We start from the raw sequence: 21,550 nt of genomic DNA on the forward strand, positions 1-21,550 counted from the left end.
CACTTGGTATTGTCAGTTTTTTTGCATTTTTAGCCTTTTTAATAGGTGTGTAGTGGTTTATTTTTGCCCATTTTAAAATTGAGTTGTTTTCTTTGAGTTCTTTGTATAGTAGTTGTAAGAGTTCTTTGTATACAATTTTTGATACAAGTCTCCTTTATCAGATATGGTTTTTGCAAATATTTCACCAAATTTTCTTCTGTGACTTTTTTCCTTCCTTAACAGTGTCTTTCACAGAGCAGATGTTTTTGTTATTTTAATGAAGCCCATGATTTATCAGTTTTCTTTCATGGATTATGCTTTTGGTGTTCTATCTACAGAAGTCATTGCCAAACCCAAGGTTAGCAAGACTTTCTCTATGCTACCTTCTAGAAGTTTTATGGTTTTGTTTTTTACATTTTAAGTCTGTGTTCCATTTTGAGTTAATTTCTGTGAAAGGTGTAAAGTCAGTATTTAGATTTTTTTTTTGCATGTAGATATCCAATTCTTGTCACACAATTTGCTGGAAAGAGTATCTTTTCTCCATTGGATTGCCTTTGTTTCTTTGTTCAAAAATCTGTTGACTATGTTTGTGTTGGTCTATTTTCAGGTTCTTTCTGTTCCATTAATCTATTTTAATCTATTCGTCAACTCTTTCACCAGTACCATAGTGTCTTGATTATTGTAGTTCATAGTAAGTCTTGAAGTCAGGTAGTATGAGTACCTCTGACTTCGTTCTTTTTCCGTATTGTATGGTTATTCTGGGACTTGACTTTTCATGTAAATTTTAATATCAGTTTGTTGTCTACAAAATAACTTGCTGTATTCTGTTCAGGTTGCATAAATCCACAGATCAAGTTAGGAAGAATTGACATGTTAACAATGCTGAGTATTTTTTATCTATAAACATGGAATATCTCTCTATTAATTTACATTACCTTTCATTTCTTTCATCAGAGTTTTTTAGTTTCCTTATATAAATCTTCTGTGTATTTTGTTAGGCTTATTCCTAAGTGCTTCTTTTATTGTGGAGCTAATGTAAATCCTATTATGTTTTTTATTTCATATTCCCATTTCATTGCCAGTATATAGGAAACCTTGTATCCTGCACTACTGCTATAATTACTTATTGGTTCCAGGAGTTTCTTTAAACTGATTCTTTGGGATTGTCTGTCATCTGTGACAAAAACTGTTATATTTCTTCCTTCCTTTGTACCTTTTCTTAATGCATTAACCAGTATAATGTGGAATTGGAGTGGTGGGAGGGGACTTGTTTCTGATCTTAGTGGGAAAGCATCTAGTTTCTCACCATTATATATAATGTTAGCTGTCTGTTTTTTATAGATGTTCTTTATTGGATTAAGGAAATTTCTCCCTATTCCTCATTTGCTGAGAGTTTTTATCATGAATGGATGTTAGATATTGTCAAGTACTTTTTCTGCATCTATTGAAATTATCATATGATTTTTCTTTTTTAGCTTCTTGATGTGATGGATTCCATTAATTAATTTTGGATGTTGAACCAACCTTGCATAACTAGAATAAATTTACTTGGTCATGGTGTATAGCTCTTTTTATACATTGTTGGGTTCAATTTGCTAATACTTTGTTGGGTATTTTTGCATCTCTGTTCATGAGAGATATTGTTCTTTCTTATAGTGTTTTTGTCTAGTTTTGGTGTAAGTGTAATGCTGGCCACATAAAATAAGTTGAGTATTCCCTCTTCTATTTTCTAGAAGAGATTGTGAAGAATTGGTATAGGTTTTTTTTTTTTTTTTTTAGGATTCTTATCTAAGGGCAGATTTTCATATGCATGTTCAAATACATGTAAATCCTAATCTGAATCACACAGGGAGAGTTGGTGAAACAATAGCATGGACACTAAGTTATATATAGAAGAGATAGTGGACTTCAAAGTCATACTTTTTTCCCCTTGATAATTTGAATCAGTATAAAGGCTTTTACATCAGTTCTCTAGGTTATGCTATTTAACTTCTGCAAGTAAATATTTAATCATTATTCTTTTAAGAAATAATATGAATCTGTAAGTTTTTTCTAAGTTTTATCTTTTTTTTTTTTTTTTTTGGTAGAGAATTGTATAATTCCTTCATTAAATATTTGGTAGAATTTACGAGTGGACCTAGCTAGGCCTGGTGCTGTTTCAGAAGGTTATTAATTATTGATTCCTTCTTTTTTTAAAGATTTTATTTATTTGCGAGAGAGAGCGAGAGAGAGAGAGAGAGAGAGAGAGAGAGCACATACAAGCAAGGGGGAGGGGCAAAGGGTGAGGGAGAAGCAGACTTCCTGCTGAGCAGGGAGCCCATGCAGGAACTTGAGATCATGAACAGAGCCAAAGGCAGACGTTTAACTGAATGCGCTACCCAGGTGCTCCAGATTCCCTCTCTTAATAGATGTAGATATAGACAGAATATTCCTATCTATCTATTACCTTATTCACATTGTCTCTTTTTTCTTGCGTGAGTTTGGCAGTTTGTGTTTTTCAAGTTATTGGTCCATTTTGTCTAGGTTATACAATTTATGGACATAGAGTTCATAATATTTCTTTATATACTTTTAATGTCCTTGGGATCTGTAGTGATGTACCATCTTTCATTCCTGATAATAGCAATTTATGTTTTTTCTCTCTTTTTTTCATTGTTAACCTGGCTAGAGGTTGCTATTTTTGAAGAATCAACTTTTTTTTTTTTTTTTAAACATTTTTTTCTTTTTAAATTTATCCATTCATGATAGTCACACGGAGAGAGAGAGAGAGGCAGAGACACAGGCAGAGGGAGAAGCAGGCTCCAAGCACCGGGAGCCCGATGTGGGATTCGATCCCGGGTCTCCAGGATCGCGCCCTGGGCTAAAGGCAGGCGCCAAACCGCTGCGCCACCCAGGGATCCCAAGAATCAACTTTTAATTGTGTTGACTTAATTTTAAATTTAATTGATTTCTTCTCTAATTTCTACTGTTTTTTCCCCCTATACTTACCTTGGATTTAATTTATTCTTCTTTTTGTAGTTCCTGAGGCGAAAGCTTAGATTATTAATGTTAGATATTTTTTCTTTTTAAATATATGCATTTGGGATGCCTGGGTGGCTCAGCAGTTGAGCATCTGCCTTTGACTCAGAGGCATGATTCCAGAGTCCTGGGATGGAGTCCCACATCAGACTCCCTGCATGGAGCCTGCTTCTCCCTCTGCCTGTTTCTGCCTCTCTCTCTCTCCATCTCTCATGATTAAATAAGTAAAATCTTTAAAAAAAAATTAATGTTTATGAAAATAATAGATTATATTAAAAAATAAATATATGCATTTAATGTTATAAATTTCCCCTGAGCACTACTTTTGCTGCACCCTACAAATTTCGATAAGTTGTATATTCATTTAGTTAGAAATGTTTTAAAAAATTCTCTTAATGGGGATCCCTGGGTGGCTCAGGGGTTTAGCACCTGCCTTTGGCCCAGGGCATGATCCTGGAGTCCTGGGATCGAGTCCCACATCAGGCTCCCTGCATGGAGCCTGCTTCTCCCTCAGCCTCTGTCTCTGCCTCTCTCTCTCTCTCTCTCTCTCTCATGAATAAATAAATAAAATCTTAAAACAAAATTCTCTTAAAAAAAGAAACTTCTCTTTGGACTACAGTTAGCCTTTGAAAAACACAGGTTTGACCTGTGTGGATCCACTAATACACAGGTTTTTTCTTTTTTTTTATAAATACAGAACAGTGCTGTAAATGCATTTTCTTTTCCTTATGATTTTCTTTTTAATTTTAATTCCAGTATAGTTAATATACAGTGTTATATTAGTTCCAGGTGTACAATATAGTGATTCAACAATTCTATACGTTATTCAGTGCTCATCATGATAAGTGTACTCTTTTTAATTTTTTTTTTAATTTTTTTTTTTTATTTTATTTTACTTATTAATGATAGGCACACAGTGAGAGAGAGAGAGAGGCAGAGACACAGGCAGAGGGAGAAGCAGGCTTCATGCACCGGGAGCCCGATGTGGGATTCGATCCCGGGTCTCCAGGATCACGCCCTGGGCCAAAGGCAGGCGCTAAACTGCTGCGCCACCCAGGGATCCCGATAAGTGTACTCTTAATCCCCTTCACCTATTTCATCCTCTCCCACCCACCTTCCCTCTGGTAACCATTAGTTTATTCTCTGTAATAAGAGCCTGTTTTTTGGGGTACCTGGGTGGCTCAGTTGGTTAGGTGTCTGCCTTCAGCTCAAGTCATGATCCCAGGGTTCTGGGATCGAGTCCTGCCTCAGGCTCCCTGCTCAGTGAGGAGTCGGCTTTTCCCTCTGCCCCTCCCCATGGCTCGGGTGCACATGTGCTCTCTCTCTCTCTCTCTCATGTGCACTCTCTCTCTCTCAAATAAGTAAAATCTTTAAAAAATTTTTTTTTTGTTTTTTAGTTTGTCTCTTTTTTTCCTTTGTTGCTTCTTAAATTCCACACATGAGTGAGATCATATGGTATTTGTCCTTCTCTGACTGGCTTATTTCGCTTAGCATTATATTCTCTAGATCCAACTATGTTGCTGTAAGTGTCAAGATTTCATTCTTTTTAATGGATGAATATTCCATTGTATGTATATACTGCCTCTTCTTTATCCATTCATCTATCAGTGCATACTTGAGCTGCTTCCATAATTTGACTATTGTAAATAATGCTGCAGTCAACATAGGGTAAATACATCTTTTTGAATTAGTGTTTCTGTATTTTTTGAGTAAATACCCAGAGTGAGATTACTGGGTCCTATAATATTTCTATTTTTAATTTTTTTGAGGAACCTCCATAATATTTTCCACAGTGGCTGCACCAGCTTGCATTCCCAATCCACCTTTTTCTCTACATCCTCACCAACACTTGTTTCATTTTTTTTTAAATTTTAGCCATGCTGACAGGTATGAGGTGATATATCATTATGGTTTTCATATGCATTTTCCTCATGATGAGTGATGTTTAGCATCTTTTCATAGATCTGTTGGCCATCTGTATGTCTTTGGAGAAATGTTTGTTCATATCTTCTAGCCATTTTTAATTGGATGATTGGGTTTTTTTGGTGTTGTGCAAATTCTTTATATATTTTGGATACTATCCCTTTATTGGATATATCATTTGTAAATATCTTCTCCAAAAAAAAAAAAAAAAGTAAATATCTTCTCCTATTCAGGAGGTTGTCTTTTAGTTTCCTTATGATTTTCTTTCTTTTTTAAAAGATTTTATTTATTTATTCATGAGAGACAGAGAGAGAGAGAGAGAGAGAGGCAGAGACACAGGCAGAGGGAGAAGCAGGCTCCATGCAGGGAGCCTGATGTGGGATTCGATCCCGGGTCTCCAGGATCACGCCCTGGGCTGAAGGTGGCACTAAACCACTGGGCCACTGGGGCTGCCCGTCCTTTTCTTTCTTTCTTTTTCTTCTTTTTTTTTTTATGCCCATCCTTTTCATAGTAACATTTTCTCTTCTCTTCTGTAGCTTATTGTAAGAATGCAGTATATAATACATGTAACGTATGCAATATGTGTTAGTGCACTGTTTATGTAATTGATAAGGCTTCTTGGTCATCATCAGGCTATTAGTAGTTAGGTTTGGGGGAGTCAGAGTTATATGCAGATATTTGACTGCATAGGTCAAATACCCTATCTATCATAGGGTCAGTGCCCCTTAGCCCCACGTTGTTCAAGGGTCAACTGTAATTCTTTTACCCACATGTTCTTTAGAAGTGTGTTTAATCTCCAAGCATTTTAAGTTTTTCCGGCAATCTTTGTGCTATTGATTTCTAGTTTAATTCCATTGTGGTGTGAGAGGATACTTCATATGATTCCTATTCTTTTAAATTCATTAAGATGTGTTTCATGGCCCAGAATATAGTCTATTTGGGTGAATTTCTCATGTGTGCTTGAGAAAAATTTGTATTTTTCTGTTTTTGGAGAAATGTCAGTTTGATCCACTTGACTGAAGGTGCTGTTCAGTTCAACTAATGACCTTTCTGATTTTCTGCCTGCTGGATCTGTCTGCTGCTGATAGAGGGTATTGAAGTCTCCAGCTATAATCATGAATTCATCTGTTTCTCCTGGTAGTTACGTCTGTTAATGGAGGACTATAAGTGCATGAAATCACTCGTACTTTTCAAAACTATGGTATGATGAACTCTAAGCAGAGATAATAATAGGGTAACTTTAGGCTAAGTGTGAATATATTTGAATGTCTTGTAAACTCACGTAAGTCAGAGTCCTAAGTACTCAGTGTTCATTTTATTTGTTAATGTGCTTTTCTCAAACATAGACACTATCACATTTACCTTACTTCATAGTCTTCTGTCATAGTAGTTTGACATTTCAGTTAACTTAATGAATACTTAAGATTGTTGTTGTTTTTAAGGTACTTGCCATTTTTTTAAAGTAACTCTTATATTTAGTTCCTCTAACTGCCTTTATCAGAAGCGCTTATCCATTTCATTGAACCAGAAGAACCCCATTGCTATAAAGTTGTTAGGTTTGGTGTACCATTTTGATATTTAAGCAGCTTCTACAGGACCAAAACAATTACTTTTATAGGTACTTTTCTATTTAAAAAGTGCTTACTCACCTTATTTAATTTCAACACCCAGACAGAAAGTTATTATTATATTTCTTTCAAAATGCAAATGTTTCATATTGTAATACCTCTGAAATGAGAATGTATTTTACAATGTATAACATGTTGTAATTGGTACATGAAGTACAGGCTTATTTTACTTATGTGGAGTCTTAGATTCAACAAAATACTGTATTACTATTATTATTCTAGTACCAATTTTCAGATGAAGAAAGCTGAAGTTTAGAGAACTAAATGACATACTCAGAATCAAACACTTGGTACATGGTTAAGCTGGAAATGGATTTTGATATCATGGGCTCATTTTCTTCTAGTGTATCAATTGTTCTCGAGCTTTAATGTTCTAAGAATTATCTGTGGAGATACATGGGGATCCATCCTTTAGGTATATGGTACTGAGGAAGCGACCACAGCACCCATCCTCTAGAAATTTAGATTCATTATATCTAGGGCATGGTTTAGGAATATGCATTTCTTAAATGTGTCAAGGTACACACTTATGTATCAACTCAAACTCTGACTTGCTGTTAGAAGCTCTACTTGATACATTGCTATTAATAGCATTGCCCTTCAAGTGTTTATTAGTGTGAAGGATAAAGACCTTAATATCACTGATAAGAAGTCTAGGAAGCCCCAGAACAAAGTTGCATGCGGGCAAAATCCTAGAAGGGTGTCTTGGCAGACATCACTAATCTATCACAGAGACTGTCCACAAATGTTTTCAATACTGAGCTTTAGGTTACAGCTTTGAATCAAGCCTGTCTGCTCTGTCCTGCTGTGGGTCTTTTGAACAGTGTATGTGAATTTAAGGGGAAGAAACTTTCCATCATTTTTTTCTACAGTTGACTCCTCATAAATGTCACAGAGAGCTGCTTTTAGGTTTTGTTTTGCTTTACTATATACTGCAGTTGTCTGGGATATGAGCTGGTCTCTGGGGGAAGGGCTCCTTCCTCTTTGCTTAAGCTGTTTGATAGAGCTTTTGTTGAGGTGTCTGACATTATCGTTGCTGCCTGCCTGGTGAACAATAGCACACACTTGGTTGCCTCTGCATGTGTGTTCAGCTTTTACATGAATATTACGTAAAACTTGAAATAAGATTTTAGTCAGGTGCATAAAATTTGAGTGTTTTCTGGGTTTTTACACATTGCAAATCTTATTTTACTTATTATTGATCAGCTTGGGAATTGGTTTTCTCTTTAATACAGCAATAGCTCCCTATAGTTAAGGAAGTGTTAATTTGGTACTCTAGGGTAGACCCCTTCATTCTTTCCCTAATGTGTCACATTTTTGTTTCATCCAGAAGATGATTTCACATCATAATTTCTGATTTACCTCTTACATGAAACTTTCTGTCTAGCACAGTTGTGTTCTCACATTACTAGTATCTCATGACACTTATTTTCCAGACTTCATTTTTTTTGCATTTACTTTTATTTAACTTGGTACTTTTATTAAGGGATAACTTTTTAGTTACCAATTTATTAGTAACAGTAAATTTCAAGTAATAGAATAAAAAAATATCATTATTTTGGCTGCAAAATGAATCCAGATACTAAAGTGGTGTTTTTAAAAAAGTAAGCCCAATTTCTATGTTGTTTTTCAGTTACTCAGCTCTGGTTCATTTGGAAAATACATCACCATTGTCAGCCTTAGCTTCTTGGGGTTCTGGGGATTAGGAGAGTCAGCCTCTTGAGAACCTTACATTAAAGGCTTTTAGAATCTTAAACTTTTCCTTTTGAGTCATCTGACCATAAATAATAATATGGCATTCTTGAATTAATAGAAATGATTCACCATAAAAATGATTTAAATGTGTGGGAAATAGTTTAAATGAAACTTGAATCTTCATCTAACTTTCAGACTTCTTTCCATAGGCCATTTTGCAACCTGTGTTGGCAGCAGAAGATTTTACTATCTTTAAAGCAATGATGGTCCAGAAAAACATTGAAATGCAGCTGCAAGCCATTCGAATAATTCAAGAGAGAAATGGTAAAATGCTAAATGCTTTTTTTTTTTTTCAGTTTTGTCAATTCTGATTTTATTATGGTCTTAAATGTAGCTGCTCTGTGTAAATGTATTTCAAACTTGCTGAGTGAAAAGATTCAAGAATGTAAACTTCCCAATAAGTTTGTGTTTGCCACCTCAAAGAAAGTGGACCAGAATTTGATTTAATGGATGTTTTAGGGCTCAGAGAGCTTGATTTTTCTTCTAGCCATTTTGTTTATGAAATTCAGTATTTTTGAAAGGTCACAGTTTTAGTTACTGTTGAGAGAAGGTGACTAGTCTTTTCCCTCTGGCTTATTATTGTTAGGACCTTGGTAGGAGACAGTGGCTTTGGGAGTAGTTGGAGGGTTGTTGAAACACATATTGTTGCTTCCCACTTCTGATTCAGTAGGTCTGGGGTGGGACTGAATGCTCTGCATTTTTAACAAGTTCCCAGGTGATGCTGCTGGTCCTGGGACCAAACTAGGGCAATGGGCAGGTATTGCACTACCATCAGGTAGAAAGGAAAACAGAACTCCAGGCCCTAGTAACCCTCTCTAGTTATATCTATTCCCTGACTCCTTTGTCTAATCTCATTCTATCCCTAGTTCTTCCTGCTTTTGTTCCCTTCTTGTGTATTTGAATTACATGTAACAGCTTGACTCAACACATCTGAGTTTCTAACCATACTTTTTTTTTTTTTTAAAGATTTTTATTTATTTATTCATGATAGTCACACACACACAGAGAGAGAGAGAGGCAGAGACACAGGCAGAGGGAGAAGCAGGCTCCATGCAGGGAGCCCGACGTGGAATTCGATCCCGGGTCTCCAGGATCGCGCCCCGGGCCAAAGGCAGGCGCCAAACCGCTGCGCCACCCAGGGATCCCTCTAACCATACTTCTTATTGTACTATCTCCTTTTCAATCCAGATTCAATCCAGATTCTTACCTCCTTTCTGATTTCTAGCTCTAGTATACTTTAATACCTATGTGTTCCTTTGCTCAATAGACTGGACTGATATTCTTGACCATGCCTATGTAATCTTTAATGGCTTGGTGGCAGGACCTTTTTAAAAATCGTTTCTTGAGGATGTGAGAACTATATTCAGTTGTACTGTTTGCTTTTAAGGTCTGGGACATCCAACATGAGCGTCTGTTGTTGCAGGGCAAACATTGGAGTGTTGTAGAGTCCTTGTGGATTCTCCTTTTATTAATATGTGAGTGGAGACTGTCTCTTAGAGCCAATAGCTATCTTGTAAAATCCTAGGATGCTTTTCACAGCAGGTGAGGTAGGAGATAGCATCACCCTAACCCTGAGTGATGCATGACACTGTGCTGTTGCTTTGGTGTAAATAAGCTTGGAAAACAGTCTGTCTTTCTACCATGGTTTACTTTATAAAATCCTTTTCTCTGAATGTTTCCTGAAATTATGCTTTATTCTGACCTATGGGATGGAGAATGTGAATAGTTATTTTATGTTTTTTTTTTTAATTTAATTTTATTTTATTTATGATAGGCACACAGTGAGAGAGAGAGAGAGAGGCAGAGACACAGGCAGAGGGAGAAGCAGGCTCCATGCACCGGGAGCCCGACGTGGGATTCGATCCCCGGTCTCCGGGATCGCGCCCTGGGCCAAAGGCAGGCGCCAAACCGCTGCGCCACCCAGGGATCCCTGTTGTTAAAATTGTTCTGGGGGATCAGTTTTGATAAAAAAGCTAGTAAACTTGATATTGGCACTCTGTAGTTTTCAGGATGCAATTTAACTGGAAACTCAATTAGATTTTAATATAAAGGGAACAAGTATATATAGTTGTATTAGCTGGATGCCTCAGGCTGCCATTAGCAGGAAGCCTCAATGAGAATGTCCTAAGCAGTAAGAAATGATCATCTCACAAAACAAGAAGTCCAGAGGAAAGAGGGAAGGAAGACAGTTCGCCTTGATTAAGTTAGTGGCTCAGCAATATCATCAAGAATGTGACACTTTCCGTCTTTATACTCTGCTGTTCTCAGGATCCTCTCTCCTGATTGCACTCTAGCTGCATTGGTGAGACTCAACAACATCTCATGAAGAAAAAGGGTGTTTCTTCCTGTACATCTCTTTTTGTTAGCAGGAGAAAACCTGCATGGAAACCCCCCAGGAATTTCCCTGTCAGGTCCTATTGGTCAGGATTGGGGTCACATGCTTTTCTTAAACCCTCTGGCAAGGGAAATGAGACCATTATCATGAATCACTTTCCTATGATGGGATAGGGCTCACCCTCTAAGTACTTGGCTGCCTGATAATTAAACAAATCTGGTTTATATTAACAAGGGAGGATGAGGCAATGATGTGGAATAGTGCTGGTGTCAAACCATAGGGTGGGACTATTGGCTTACACTTAAATACAAACTAATACTTAGTTTCTGCCATAGCATTTTTAATGCTTGCATTTAAAAATGTAGCTTAATTTAGATCCAGGGATTAGGACTTTAGAGCAGTGTTGATTGTACTCAAACTGCGGACCCTTTGAAAATTGTCTTTGTAGTAAGAAAACTTCAAAGGCTCTCTGGATTCTTGCTTGTATTTTATCAAAGAATTTCAGGGGGAATGCAAATCAGAGCATTATTTTGATGGTTTTGAAGTATTTTATACTGTTGCATTATTTGTTCCTTAGTTCTTTTAATTTTCCTTAGAAATACTATCAGAGAATACTAATTTTATATCTTTCAACTGGAAAAAGTGCAAAAATGCACTTGAGATTGATTAGTTTTACAGCTGTCAGTTTTCTGGCTGTGATACTATCCTTTACTTTGCAAGATGTTACATTGGGGGAAAACTGGATACAGGGTGCATGCATAGGGAATCCCTGGGTGACTCAGCGGTTAGCGCCAGGCCTTTGGCCCAGGGTATGATCCTAGAGTCCTGGGATCGAGTCCCACATCAGGCTCCCTGCATGGAGCCTGCTTCTCCCTCTGCCTGTGTCTCTGCCTCTCTCTCTCTCTCTCTCTCTCTCTCTGTGTTAATTCTTACAGCTGCATGTGAATCTGCAATTATCTCAAAATAAAAAGTTTAATTAAAAATGTATTTAAACATCAAGGGGATTAGAATAATAAAGCTACTTTAATTTAGAGCAGATCCAAAATCCCATAGTCATCTGTGGATAAAGAAATGGAAGGTAAAAATTAAGAGACATGCTGCTGATGTTGTGGGAATATACTAATTATAGATATGAATAGAACACTGATTACCAGTCTACCTGCTTCTTAGGAAGATATAGGTAATAAAGTAAATTCAACCAATACTTAATATTACTTGCCACGAATTATTATTTGCCTTGGACTGAAGTTGTTATTGGCCCTATATCTGGAAAGGAGCTCTGGGGGCAGATTGTTTTATTCATCTTTATATTCCCCCTGAGGGCTTAGCACTGTGCTTTTTCCCATATAGTAAGCAGGGCCCTTTTCAGTAGCATCTGCTATAGTAGAGTATTAACATGCTGTTTCAATTAACAAAGTATTTTATTTTTTTAAGATTTTATTTATTCATGACAGAGAGAGAGAGAGAGAATGAGAAGCAAGCTCTGTGCAGGGAGCCTAATGTGGGATTTGATACCGGGTCTCTAGGATCACACCCCGGGCTGAAGGCGGCGCTAAACTGCTGGGCCACTGGGGCTGCCCAAGTATTTTATATTTTGTCTTGTAAACTCTTTTCACACTTAAAGGATACTTCTAGAGCATACTTTCATTATTAGGAGCTTAATGATTTCATTGGTATATCCTCAGACGGTATATGATTAGTGGAGGTGATAGTTTATATTAACTAATCTTAATTGCTATATTGTTATTTTTAACACGTAATACAAATCATTATGAAGAGAATTTCTAGGTAAAACTGGAGTTTTTGGTGGGGCTGATTCTGTAAAACAAGAAAAAGTAAGAAAAGACCGTTTTTATAAAAGATAATAGCTTTAATTAGATAATTCAAAGATAATAGCTTCACATTTTTAAGTGAAAGATATTAATAAACCGATTTGTACTTCTTGATGAGTTAGAATAGTGAGCAATAAATGTTTTCAGTTGAGTTCATGTTCTTTTGTGTGGTCTTTGATTTTGAACAGGTGTATTACCTGACTGCTTAACAGATGGTTCTGATATGGTCAATGACCTTGAACAGGAAGAGATGAAAATCCTGAGGGAAGTTCTTAGGTATCCTTCTTTAATTATTTTTTTTGAGTGGATGATTAGTAATGTTGTGATGTGATCTGCATACATATTTTCTCCCCCAAGATATTATGAACTAGTAAAAAAATAACAGTTCTCTACTGAAAAACCATAAAATGATTCATCACTGAATTTGTTTATAACTAAGTATAACATTTTTAACGGACAGAAAAAATGATTTTTAGATGCCTCATACCCTATCAGTCTAAATGGGAGGGGCTTCTGCCCCTCCTATCATGAGAACAGGAGAGCAGCCACCAGTGGGAACAGGCTGGTGTAGACCCAGCCTGATGCCTAGAAAGGGTACATGTAGTGGCCTGAGTGAGCAAGACACTTCATGGCTTCTGGACCTTGGTATTAGAGGTGACTCATTCCAGCTGTTCAACATTAGGAGGGTGGACATTCATACTCCACAGATGAAATAACTATCTGACTGGGTAGCAGGTAACCTGCAAGGGAAAAGTGGACAGTGGGAAGTGCCTATCCCAGATGACTGTCTTGCTGGTCTCTTCCTCACCCCAGTTACATGATTCTCAGCCAAATGCCTGGCATGAAGTGTGCAGGCCACTAAAGGAACATTTCTTTTTCCCTTGGGCCTGTTGTCTCTTGACCCCTCTGAGAGTTTTGGAAGGGAGCAGCAATTGCAGCACCTAGTTTAAAATGTATCGCCTTAGGGCAGAAGGATACTTGCAGCCACTGTGTCACCTGCAGAATGGGACCTTGTTCTCTGGGAGCCTTTCCTTTCTCTTCAGCTCTAACCATACACATGGCCATCTTCTAGCATCCTGTAGTTTCACCCCTATCTACCTTCTCAATTCCAAACCTGAAGGGAGGACAAGGTAGGATGGTGATTAGGAGGATAGGTCTAGTGGGGAACTATGGGAGGAGCTCAATGCTTAATCCCAGGGGATTTTTTTTTTAATTTTTTTAATTAATTTATTTATGATAGTCACAGAGAGAGAGAGAGAGAGAGGCAGAGACATAGGCAGAAGGAGAAGCAGGCTACATGCACCAGGAGCCTGACGTGGGATTCGATCCCGGGTTTCCAGGATCGCGCCCTGGGCCAAAGGCAGGTGCTAAACCGCTGCGCCACCCAGGGATCCCAATCCCAGGGGATTTGAGTAGTTTGGAGAGGAAGGCAGGTGTGCTGGTGACCCCAACCTCTTCTGGCCAGATCCTATTTTCCACAGCAGGGTCAGATGGGAGCCTGAGACAACACAGAATGCTTTAAGTTTATATGTTTGAAGAATTAAGGATATTGTTAATGGGTTTAGGCGACTGGTCATTTTGACTTGAACTGGTTGCTTCTGTTGGTTGATTGGTGGTCTGAAAATTGATCAATATTGTACTTTTAGATTTTATTTTCTAAGGACTTTTGAGGGGAATGTACTCTTTAAAGTAGTAGAGCTAGTTATTAGTTATGGATGAGAGTTGACTTGGCTGTTTTCCTAAATCAGAGGCCTCCAGCGAGCAGTTTACAAGAACTGTCAGGGCATAATGATATCAGAAGAGCTTTGTGATAGTCCTGGTGCCACTGGAAAAACTAAAATGAGGGGAGAGATGGATCTTATTACTTGAAAGTGAGAGATCAGATTTGCCATTCAAGTTTAGGTTTAAGATTTCAAATGTGTAGGTCTTTGTTCAGTAAAAGGGTCATTCGCATATCCAGAAGAAATGGGTAAACCTGTGGTTTTTGTTACTATGTTATGCTGTATATGCTTATGTATGTTTTTCTCAGTTGATTCTAAGCTGCTTTAAGAAAAGCCTGATTATTTCCATCTTAGGTTTCCAAGATTCCTTGCACATATTGTGAGCTTAGTTTAGCATGTTGCTTGTTGAATATTTGTTCTTTGACCAAAAAAGAAAATTTACTTTTCTACCTTATTTTTGTATATTTCAGAAAATCAAAAGAGGAATATGACCAGGAGGAAGAAAGGAAGAGAAAAAAGCAGGTGCCCACATTAAGCATATTAATATAACAGAAGCACTTCATTTTTTTTTTCTTTTTGAAGTAAACTCGCCCAACATGGGGCTCAAACTCATGACCCCAAGACCACCAGTCACATATTCCACTGACTGAGCAGCAGGTGCCCCTCATTGCTGTTATTTCTTAAGTTTACACCTAGGTTTTGCTGCTTATGTGGAACTACACGGTTCCTCAGAGTATCATATTCTCTTGGCAATTCTAAGCATATTCACTTTATAACCCACTCAACAAACTACTTTTTAGATACCCAATGAACACTGAGATTAACTACAAAAAACTAATATCATTCCTATTTTGAGGGATTTCTTATAAGAATTTCCCCTTAATTTTATGAATAAGAGTCCATTAAGAATAATATTTTACTTCTCCCTCTCTTTGATTGCTTTACTGTTTTGAAACAGCAGCTGCAGTCATTCCTGAGGCCCCCTGTAGACTTTGATATTATTGGCCTGAAGCAGAGTGATTCGGTTATGATGTTTCCTGACATACTGTTCTTCCATTAGGAACTATTTCCATAAAGTGCTTAGTCTTTTCTAAGGATAAATTAAACATGTATCTGGCTGAGGTGAAGGAAGCTAATTTTCCTCTCCTCTCCTGTAGCTGCCTCTCTTTCTACGTTTTCCCAAATCTCTTTACAGGGAAGAGAAACTGCATAGCAACTGTCTCTCAGTCACCTGAAAGTCACTTTTGTTTTTTCCTTCAATCACTATCATACATGCTTGGATCATGCGCTATCTTTGAAAAGCTTTATTTTACTGCAAGGTACCCAATGAAGAGCAGAAGAAACAGAGATGTTTTAGGATTAAGGGGTGATTTATCTATCTTTAAGCAAATCTCCTTTTAGTAAAGGGAGGTGCAATTCATAGATATTAATATTTTTTAATGTAAGAGTATAGAACAGAAATAAGTTCCAAACTGCTATCAGGAGACATTAGTATTAACCCTCTGGTTTAGAGGCAAACTGTATTTGGCTTCTTTTTTTTTTTTTTTAATTTTTTTTAAGATTTTATTATGAGAGAGAGAGAGAGGCAGAGATACAGGCTGAGGGAGAAGCAGGCTCTATGCAGGGAGCCTGATGTGGGACTTGATCCCACGACCCCAGGATCACACCCTGGGCCAAAGGCAGGCGCTAAACTGCTGGGCCACCCAGGGATCCCCTGTATTTGGCTTCTTGAATAATACTATGTTTTAGGGGTATATGTATGGATTTTTAGACCTTTTTTAAAAAACATCGTATTATAAAAAACTTGAAACACACAAAAGTAGAACTGACATTATGATAACGAATTTTCCTGAGTCTATTACCCAGCATATAGGGGCTTATGACATGAGGTACATAATAATCTACACATGATGAGATTTTGCTCTGTTTTTAAGAAAAATGATTTATCAGTTTACTTAGTTCTTTCTAAGATTTAAATGATTTATTTGGTTTAAATATTCGAGCTTATTTTAGAAATGGAAATAAACCCATTTGTGGCTTCTTTGGGCATACCATGGTAATATATAGATTATTCTAAGTGGAAAAGCACCTAACTAATTCAGTAGATTTATCTCTCTTATTAGAGTATTTTTGGTGTCTTTTTCAAGGTCACATGAGCAGTAAGGGTGAAGCGTGTTTGTTTTTTTTTTTTAAACATTTAATTTATTTATTCATGAGAGACAGAGAGAGAGAGAGGCAGAGACACAGGCAGAGGGAGAAGCAGGCTCCATGCAAGGAGCTCGATGTGGGACTCGAACCCGGGTCTCCAAGATCACACCCTGGGCCAAAGGCGGCACTAAACCACTGAGCCACCCGGGCTGCCCGAAGCCTGGGTTTGAACTTAACTTCTTGGGAAGTCCAAAGTCCTAAGCATACTAGCTAGTTACTCTTAGCACTGCATGATTTAAAATGAGAATGTATATCTGCCTCAAAAAATAAAAGTTATAAAATGCTGGCACCATCTTTAAAACTTGGGAAAATCTCTTGTTCGTTATCTATTTAGTAGACCGTATTTTTTAAAGTAACATCTTTGGGTCCCCTAAGTAGTATATTAGTCAAAATTAATCTAAAATTGTTTTTAAATTGTATTATGGATTCCTGAAGTTATCAGAGGCTAAAACAGAAGAACCTCCAGTGCACGCTAATGAAACTGCAGAAATGAAGAATTCCCAGGGGGATGGTGAACATTTTGCACACCCACCCTCAGGTAAGGTTGAAGTGTACTGAACTTTCTCTAACAATGTGAATATATAAACATTATAAAGAATATGTTACTTTCTCATACATACTTAACTTTCAAAACCCCTGGGTGGGAGAGTTGAATGCCCATGGGTATTTAAAATTCTTTTTTAATTTCGCTATGGAGGTTGTAGGTAGGAAATACTCAGCTGACAGAGAGGGTGTAGTCCCCAGATTTCTAAGTGAAGCCTGGAACCCGAGCAGTGAGTAAAATTCCACCAGCCTTTGTGCCATGGCTGCAGCTTCCAAGATATGCTCACATTGCATTTGTGTTCTCTTCCTTGACCACAATTATATAGTATTTGTGAGAAGCTGAACTTAGAAAGGTAATATCGAGTTATTTTCCTAGTGAATCAAAGCATAACTAGGAAACCAAGAATTAGCCAGTTTATTGAGACGTTTAGTCAGGAAATATTGAAACTAAAAGTGATGGGAATCCTTGTGGAAAATGTTAGTGGATGAATTTGTTCAAGAAATGGCAAATCCATTTTCAATATATTCTGATTTTCTCTATAAGAAAACAAGAAATTCTGAAACAGAAGTTGAGTCATAATCACGAATTCAGTTCATTTTCTCATGTATTTCTTTGGCTTTAAATAAATGTCCTTTTCTTTAAAAAAAAAAACAAGTCACACAACTGAGATAGAAATTATGATCCTAAAAAAAAAAAAAAAAAAAGAAATTATGATCCTTATTTTTCTGTTGTCTTATTTTTGTTTTAGAAGAAATTTGAGGAAGTTGAGTGACTTGTCCAAAACCACTGAGCTGTTAAGTGGTAAAACTCTAACCTACTTTGGTCTTCTGCCTCATCCAAATCTTGTGTTTTTTTACACTTTAGTATATAAGAACTTTTATAATTGAGATAAGATGGGTTTGATATTTACCCATTGATTTTAAGGAACTATACTCTTAGTTAATAAAACAATGGGGCATATGAAACAGAAGCAGGTTTATGAAATTACCTTTCTTCTTTCTTCCTAGCAAATTTAACCATTTTTCTTTTTTCATAATCAGATTCTAGGTAGAATAACTTCATTTGAATTATGTTTGTGAAAGCACCTGCTTTAGATTTGTCTGAGCTCTTTTTAAATTTCCTGGCCCAAGTTTAACTTTCTGTTTTATGCAGACCTAAGTCCACACTGTTTCAGTCTTGTGTCTCACATAATTGGAATACATCTGCTTTGTCTAGTTCCTTATCTATTAAGAGAAGTTATAGAAAACTTAATCTTAAACCACATATAACTCAAGTATGGACTTAATGTGGCTCCGAATAAATGGCAGATAATTTCTAAAGTAATGACTTTAGTTTCCAAAAACTATTTTTAAGAATGAGTATATCTGATATTCCTGAAAATCATTTCATGCACAGTGATGGAAGTCCATTTTGAAAACCTAATTTGGGGAAGAATTAAAAAAAGAGTTAATTTCCTTTTTTCATGTGTTTCCTTGGTTCCTGCTAGAAATGGATGGCATCTGTTCTCAGATTGATGCAAAGAGTTGCCAGAGATAAGATGATCTTTCTTTAAGCTTCCTAGTTTTCTGATTGTCTATTCCTAGAAATCAGAGAAGCTAAGTATTTTGGTTTCAAGCACTTTCCTAGGTCTGAGTTAGAATATACAAGCTGTTCATAACTAACAAACTCAAGGCAAGAATTATCCAGAACAAGTACATGAATTGAATATAAATGCTTATGTGCCTGGGATCCCCCTCCTCAGAAATGAAACAAATTACCCTTTCTTCACTGTGTGCTTCCATATCTGAGGGTTAAGCCTACCTTTGCGTAAAGTCACCATCAGCAAGAGTGGCATGTTGAACAAGAGTTCAACATTGGTTCGTAATGACCAACTTGTTTGAGCATCTTTATTTTTAAGTTAATTCTGTAACTCCCTGTCTTGTTGGTTGGAGGTTAGTTCCAGCCTCATCTCTTATGGAGACTCTCCATACTGTCCAAGAGGCTTAAGGGCTGTTCTTCCAACCTCTCTGGCACTGCCATTAGTCCACTCACCCCATGCTAAAGCAGTGGTCCTTGGCAAGTTTTTTGCTCATGCAGAATTTTATTTCCAATTTTACTGTGCTGTCAAGATTTTTAAACATTTTGAGACATGTATATATATCATGTTCACCCATCCTTTGAGTTCTTGCTATCATTTTTATCTGAGTTTTTTTCTTGTCTCAATCTGCTTTCATAGTTCATGTCCTTACCCTGAAAATGTTTCAGATGAAATGTTTCATCTTAAAAAAAAAAAAAATCACCTTGTCTTATAAAAAAGGCTCAGAAAAGCAACTAGCATGTTAATCTGGTTTCTTAATCTTAGCACAGTCACCAAATCACTGGAAAATATTGAGTGCTTTGTTGTGTCTGCTTCTAAGTTCTACTTAACTTTAAAATCTTTACATTTTCTTACAGTATTGGTAGGTTTGTTAAAGTTATCTTCAGTATGAATTATGAACAAAAAGTTGATATTGGTATTATTGTCTAGTACAATAATTAAAGCTTTAACTTCATTGTTCTGAAAACACAGGGTCACTTAGTTTCTTCTGTAAGCAAGTTTGGCAACGAGTTACATTGCCAGTAAGGGATTTTTGTGTACTGTTTATTTAGCGTATGTGGGAACCTTGTATTACATTCTATTGTAGTTCTAATCTTTAGACAAGTATTATACTTCTTGTAGCTGTAGTACCAAACAGCAGGAGCTTGGGATTTATTGAAATGTCCTTACTCATGAGTAAGAGTAGTTCAAGCTCCTTGAAGACAAGGACCATGTTTATTCTCACCCAGGGCTTGAAACAATCTAGGCACTGAATCAGTGTGTGTTAAGTAAAAGTGAGGGGGGGTAGAAAAAAAGAAGAAGAAAACACTAAGCATTCTGGTGAGCCTAGGCTGGTACTTAATATTTTTTTATAACATTCTAATTGGTCTCTATCTAATTACTGCCAGAAGTTAAAGTGCATTTTGCTAATCAGTCAGTACAACCTTTGGCAAGAAAGCCGGAAATGCTGTCTGAAACTTCCTCCTTCCCACAAAAAGGCCTGAAGATCCCTGGCCTGGAACATGCAAGCATTGAAGGACCAATAGCAGTAAGTAAAAAAATTACTTTTTAAGGACTATGAAGAGAATGACAAAGTAATAGGAACAAACAATGTGAACAGCCATACACTTGGCTTTTGTTAGTATCTTGGACTTGAATTTAAATAGTTCCTTCTCTTTTTTGACCCAGAATTTATCAACACTTGGAACAGAAGAGCTCCGACAACGAGAGCGCTATCTCAAGCAGAAGAGAGATAAGTTGATGTCCATGAGAAAGGATATGAAGACTAAGCAGATACAAAACTCGGAGCAGAAAGGAAAGCCTGCTGGGGAGGTAGAGGTATGACTAGCTTTAGTGTGTAAAGCTTTGCAAATCTAGAGGTGGAATTGTCAAAATCAGATTGTGTGCAAGACAGCCTTGATAATGTTGCTTGTAGATCCAGTCTTATTAACCTCACTGCTGGTGTAGCACATGTTCAGTTTTTTCTAGGCCATGAGATCATTGTGATATGATTTTGTGAGGTTGAAATGATAGCGGTTTCATTTACACTTGTTTCTTTACTTGCCCTGCTCTGGGTGCTTATGGGTCAGCAGCCTATTTTACCTAAGCCTTTTGCAGTATTTTATCCACAAAGCAGCAACAGTACCCTCATCACCACCTCCAAGAGGCTTTCTTCCCTAAAAGGATTTTTGCAAAGAAGAGATTTAGGGAACCCAGTCCACATGTGGCTTTTTAAATTTTTATTTACTGAAAATGCTCTTTGAGGCAGTATGTTGGGAATTTTAGACAAATGAACCCATCTTATACTATAGCCAATTTTTTTTTTCTTTTCTGTTGTTTTGTTTTGTTTTGTTTAAGGAAATGACAGAGAAACCAGAAATGACAGCAGAGGAGAAGCAAACATTACTAAAGAGGAGATTGCTTGCAGAGAAACTTAAAGAAGAAGTTATTAATAAGTAATTTTAAAAACAACCTAGCAAAACAGTTCAAATTTTCTTAAAAATAAATTATTTAATCCTTAAACCGAGCTTGTTAGTTTCATATACTTGTGTTCGTAAATGCAAATATAAGCTTATTATTACTACTTTATTAAATTTTGGAGGTAAAGGGTGGTGGAGAAGGCAGCTACTTGGGCTGAGAAGGGGTATAGAAAGCCGATAGTGCATTTATTCATTCAAACTTGGTTACCTGTTTGTTCTCAACACTGTGCCAAGGATACAGTAGTCAACTAGGTCATCAGGGTCCCTGCCTTCATGGGGCTAGTGAGAAAGGCCCAAGGAGCAAATTGTAAGAAGGGAAAAGTGCAGTACTATCAGGAGGGCTGGCCAAGCCTCCTGAGAAAGCAATGTTTAAGCTGATTGGAAAGCCAGTTGCTGGGAGCAATGGGAAGGAACACCAGGTCGTGGTGCAGGAAAGAATGAAGCAGCTAGTGAGGAATGGGCAGGAGGGTGAGTGTATGTAGAATGAGGGGGAAGGCTGGCATATGGAATTGGAGATAGGTGGGGTATTGATTTAAGGGCCTTGTAGGAAATGTGAAGATTTCAAATTTTAT

General features: G+C 37.1%; 1 protein-coding gene across 1 annotated transcript in view; it reads left to right on the forward strand.

The window, feature by feature from the left end:
- CFAP36 (cilia and flagella associated protein 36) overlaps positions 1–21,021 on the forward strand; it is a 29,382-nt gene extending 8,361 nt beyond the window's left edge. The window contains exons 4-10 of the mRNA XM_072768428.1: positions 8,453–8,567; positions 12,659–12,746; positions 14,662–14,713; positions 16,835–16,937; positions 19,908–20,047; positions 20,188–20,337; positions 20,857–21,021. Of these exons, the coding sequence (XP_072624529.1) occupies positions 8,453–8,567; positions 12,659–12,746; positions 14,662–14,713; positions 16,835–16,937; positions 19,908–20,047; positions 20,188–20,337; positions 20,857–20,958 (750 nt within the window). The 3' untranslated portion in view covers positions 20,959–21,021. The remainder of the gene's footprint in view (positions 1–8,452; positions 8,568–12,658; positions 12,747–14,661; positions 14,714–16,834; positions 16,938–19,907; positions 20,048–20,187; positions 20,338–20,856) is intronic.
- Positions 21,022–21,550: the final 529 nt, after the last annotated feature.

Source organism: Canis lupus, chromosome 11 (genome assembly GCF_048164855.1).
Source record: "Canis lupus baileyi chromosome 11, mCanLup2.hap1, whole genome shotgun sequence".
In the NCBI taxonomy this organism is placed as follows: Eukaryota; Metazoa; Chordata; class Mammalia; order Carnivora; family Canidae; genus Canis; species Canis lupus.